Here is a 5091-nt window from a genome sequence, read left to right as displayed (position 1 = left end):
TTTTATTTTTGAAATTTAAATTTTATCGTGGTAAAATTTGTGATTTTATGTGTTTAAGACGTTATAAGTAAAGTATTAGAATTATTTCAATATAACATTTAGTTTTTTAAATATTAAAAATATTAAAAATCTTAAAAGTGATATTAGACCCCACCTGCACCGGCCCCTCACATACACCCGCATGTTATACATTTTGATTTTTTTTTTGTTCCTAATAATTAGTGTGACTTAAGAGTGAATTTTTGTCTAGCACCGAAGTTTGTGCGCCATTCGTTCTACTTGTAAACACAACCGTATACTTTAGGGCTAGAAAAAAGTGCAAAACATAAAAATTCATTTTTTGCTGGTATTAACCGAGTGTCGAATAATTCTCGAAATCGAAAAAAAATTTAAATTTGAAGTGTTGTAAGTTAATAACTTATAAAGTTATAATACATGTAACTAAAATGTAGGTTCAAAACTTTCTTCTAACAATCTTCTACTATACTCGTATCTGAGGTATCTCATATTATCATAATCTTCTCAATTGTAATAATTATATTAATTAATATGCAGGCACTCTTTAATAAATTATACTAACCTGATGTGTTCATGGCAAATTCCCACTTTACCCCCTTAATACTTTTATGCAGGTTAGAAGGCAAATAAAAACTAGCACCAGGGCCTGACATTTCTGTACTTAACCTACGTACTATTTATTATACTGATTGCATTGCATTTTTTTTAGCGTTTCAATAAATGACATACACCTCGTCCTCGGTAAATACGATTTTTCAGTAAAAGATGAACCTTATGGTTTCCTAATTAGGAAATTGCAGACAGTCATTATACATCCAAAGTACAATAGCTATGATATGGAACATGACTTGGCACTGTTGCGATTCGATAAACCTGTCATATTTCAACCGAACATTCTGCCTGTTTGCATTCCAGAAGATGATTCAAATTTTGCAGGATTTTCTGCTCACATCACTGGATGGGGTGCTTTGTATTATGGTAAAAATTTTAATTATAATTTATAAATATAATAACTAGGGCAGAGGACTTGTAGCTCTAAAAAAGCTCTAAATATGCAAGCACTTATGCACTAAAAAACCCCATAATATGCAATTAAAATGTGCACTTAAAATTTTTTTTAGCCTTTTTATTTAAATAATAAATACATAATACATTAACATTATTATTTATTTATCCTAATCGAATAAAAGCCCGCATGGTGTACACACGTATCTGTGGTGGTGATGTCGTAGGTATAGTTTACGTTAAAATCGTTATCGCTTCTAAGAAAAATGTGTGCCCGAGCACAGTCAAAAACCATATTAAACGACAAAAATTAAAAATAAATAAATTTTTATCCAAACATTTTGACTGTATTGTTTGAAATAAAAATGTCACTGTGGAAAAAATCGATTCAAGTAAAATATGTCTCAAAAAATATAAAATTGCGTATAAAAGTGTAAAATATGCCCTACAAACCAAAAAAACGTAAAATATGCATTTATATGCACAATAAAATTTCAAAACTAGCTTTGTGGAAGCATGAAACGTATGTGTTTCGCACTCTGCTATTTTTGTGGCTGTGCAAAAAAAATATGCAAATGCTACAAGTCCTCTGCCCTAATAATAACTAAGTATATATACAAGATTTTTCACCGTATATTTATATTAACATTTTCCATATGCCAGAAAATGTTCACAATATTTTGACTCTTTTTGAGCTATTTATAGGCATGAGAAATTTTCATAATAATCACGACGAAAGTTTCAAATTATTTTGCCATCAATAATTTATAAAAATATGTTCAACTTTTATAGCTAAGTATTGCAAATTTTAAACAAGGTTTCTCATAAGTAGCTCATACTTTTAGAGAACGTGGCACCCGTATGTCTCCGTCTTACAAGTGCGTGACACATCAAATTTTACGCTCATAAGATCACGTTTAGCTCGGTTAGTTTAAAAACTTGAGTGAATTGGATTCTTTGTTTGTACATCTTAAAATACTCATAATTCTATTTAAAATTAAAATATAATGAAAAGCCTAACAGATTACTTAGATAATAATCTTACCTTTAAATTTTATAAGAGTCCATTCATTCTAATTTTTAAACTAACGGAGCTGAACGTGATCTGCTGAGCGTAAAATGTACTAAGTTACGCATAAGTTAGATGGAGGCAACAAAATATGCGGGTGCCACGTCCTCTTGACAAAAAATATGTTACAATTATATAGACACAGTTTTTAATAGATATTTTAAGTTCACATTTAGACAAAATTAGATAGTTAAAAAGTAAATAACGATTTTAGTTATTTTTTGCAATTTAAAAATATTATTCATGGGTACCGAAGTACTTGTTACTTAAATCCTTTAAAGTATATCAAATGAAATGTTTTCTTCTTTTAAGTATCCTTAAAATATAGTTTTACAATAAAAAACTATAAATACCTAATATTAGATGTAGTACCTACCTATTCACTATTATCTGTTTTTTACAAATTATTTATCTTGATAGATCAATATTAATTAGTACTAACAACTAACTACTAACATTTTCAAATCATCTAAGCCTCCAAATCTACTTGGCTAATTTCCATATACGTATTATCCTCAGTACACAAAGTTATACCTACAACTCAAAAACTACTAGTTCTACTATGTTCTCAAAAAAAAAAAAAAAATATCTGCTGAATAATAAAAGTAAAAAAGAGGAGTCCTATTGGAAAAACATAAGTTTGAATTGTAACAACATTATCGTTAATTGGTATAAAAAAGTATTCGAAAATCTTCAAGTATACCTATTTAAAAGTTCTAAAAATCATAATTTGTATAATTATATACACACACATATATGTATGTACAATTTAGGTAAAACAAATAGCGTAAGCATGCTTAAAAAATCACTCTGTATAATATTAACACGAAGCCTGACGAGATGAATCATTTGTTTAATAATAAACTATGACATTTTTTAAATATTTGAAACTGCGAAATAATAAATAATAATTATTAATTACATAGAAACGAAATTACGAAAAACAAAATTATGCTTATATAGTTATATTACCTATAGAATTTGAACTTAGAAGACAAATCTATAAGCTATAAGCATAATATTATTCAAGTAAGCTTTCATAGATAAATGTCCAATCTTCATTCTTCGCATCATTGTTTTAAATTTAAATAAATATATATAGATACCATAAGTAGACGTATATAGTATACATACTATAGTATTATAAATAATACATATTTTTTGCATGCAGCATTTTTATGATCATCCAACAAGCAGGGTCGGAGCGGGGCCCTCGCGGCCTCGTCTGAGCCGATTGTTTTTAAGGAGAAATATAAAACCTAACTTAACTTGCAGTAGCGCAATTAATCCAAGAAAACTTCTTCATACTTATTAGGTATTTTACACTAATTGTACTATTATAGTGCCCTGTTCACACTATAATAGGCAAACATCTGTGCTCTGTAAAGAAAAAATGTGTACAGTTAAAATTATCGATACCTAAATACTTTACGGGGTCCTTACTCTTTATATAGATGAGGCACACGCCAAGCAAATAAAAAAATGTACGAGACCCTAAAAAAAAACGGAGGGGCCCCGGCCGCGTTCGCGGCCTAGCGGCCATGGCCAGGCCTACACTGGCTTAAACTTTTCAACTATGTACCTAAATTCGAAAAACACAAGTATAAAAATATGTTAGATATATAATATAAGATTTTATGAAGTTGACATTGATGAAATTGATATAGAAGTGGAATACCGTTCATTATATCTAGTTTACGAACAATAGTGAATGACAAAACTATTAAAACTGGAGTAACTGCAGGACCTTTAAAATTAAATGAAGTATTGAAGTTCATGATACGCGAGACACGGATTCTTCGTATCCAAATTTATATACTTTGTATAACATTTTTTATACACTTCCAGTCAGCAGTGCAACTGCAGAAAGAAGTTTTAGCCGTTTAAAACTTCTCAAAAGACATACAGTGTACCGACCTATAATATTTACAAAAATATTATTGCTGTTTTATATACAAATATATTGTCCTCTATCTATACAGGAGGACTCTCAACTATTGCGCTACAAGGAGCAACAGTTTCGGTGCTAAACAATTCCGTTTGCGAAAATATGTTCCGTGCGGCTGGATATATAAAGAAGATACCAGACACATTTATCTGTGCGGGTTCGAAAGATGGTGGTTACGATGCGTGCAAAGTAAGTATCTACTACCGTGCAACTTGTTTTCTTCACATCTGTCCTGTTGGAACAAACAATAAATTAAATATCTGGTGCTCTTATACAGGGTGACTCAGGTGGGCCCATGGTTGTACAGAGACCCGACAATCGCTGGGTAGTGGCCGGTATCATAGCGTGGGGCATGCGATGTGGTGAACCAAATAGCCCTGGGGTGTACATGAGGATCTCAAAGTTCAAAGACTGGATCAATAAAATAATATTGCAATCTTAAAATACAAGGCGAACGCTCGACATGTACAAAATATAACGTCATATCGGTTAGGTATCTATAGGTACCTACCTACGGCAACAGAGATTACATATTTTACTATTATTAATTTTAAAGTACTAACGTATTTTTTTCTCAATTTATATTCGTTAATTATTTATAATATGATATACACATTATACTATAGTATAGTTGGTAGAAGATTTAGGTACCTACATGTACATTGTACAGACAGTCTCAATAACTTGAGAACTAATGCGTGTACGTATACCTACATATTAGATACTTTTAAAATCAGATTTTTAAATATGAGCCATTTATAGTTAATTATTACATTATTAATGTAATACGATACAACATTTTATACTTGTTTATTATTATTAAGTCTCGAAAATTAATGCTCGTAAAAAAAGTAGATATCCATACTTACTAAATATGCATGCATTTATGGGTTATGCGCTTAAAAATACAACTTATTGTTACGGTTTAAAAATATGAATTTTTTGTATTTTTTTCGTGGTGTCTCCAAAGTAGTTTCCTGCTTAGGTACTACAGTGCCGTCATTTTTTTTTTTTTTGGAAGAGTTTTGGTGTTAGTGGTGAGGTGTTTATT

The 5091-nt window shown here is 30.2% G+C and overlaps 1 protein-coding gene across 1 annotated transcript; it reads left to right on the top strand.

Moving 5' to 3' along the window:
* Positions 1–447: 447 nt before the first annotated feature.
* LOC100159516 (serine proteinase stubble-like) lies at positions 448–4549 on the top strand. The gene is made up of 3 exons (XM_001945478.5): positions 448–996; positions 4075–4229; positions 4318–4549. The coding sequence occupies exons 1-3, from the start codon at positions 855–857 to the stop codon at positions 4480–4482; spliced, it is 462 nt and encodes a 153-aa protein (XP_001945513.4). The 5' UTR covers positions 448–854; the 3' UTR covers positions 4483–4549.
* The last annotated feature ends 542 nt before the right edge of the window (positions 4550–5091 follow it).

This window comes from Acyrthosiphon pisum, unplaced genomic scaffold, assembly GCF_005508785.2.
Source record: "Acyrthosiphon pisum isolate AL4f unplaced genomic scaffold, pea_aphid_22Mar2018_4r6ur Scaffold_6086;HRSCAF=6650, whole genome shotgun sequence".
NCBI classification, from domain to species: Eukaryota; Metazoa; Arthropoda; class Insecta; order Hemiptera; family Aphididae; genus Acyrthosiphon; species Acyrthosiphon pisum.
Note: the sequence above shows the minus strand (reverse complement) of the source record. Positions and strands in the feature narration are given on the sequence as shown.

What these genes read in the sequence shown, in the direction of transcription:
- LOC100159516 (XM_001945478.5), top strand. Translation starts at nt 855, where the DNA reads ATGGAACATGACTTGGCACTGTTGCGATTCGATAAACCTGTCATATTT. An exon ending in ATGGGGTGCTTTGTATTATG is followed by an intron (nt 997 to 4,074) that starts GTAAAAATTTTA and finishes CTATCTATACAG; the next exon opens with GAGGACTCTCAACTATTGCG. An exon ending in GTGGTTACGATGCGTGCAAA is followed by an intron (nt 4,230 to 4,317) that starts GTAAGTATCTAC and finishes GCTCTTATACAG; the next exon opens with GGTGACTCAGGTGGGCCCAT.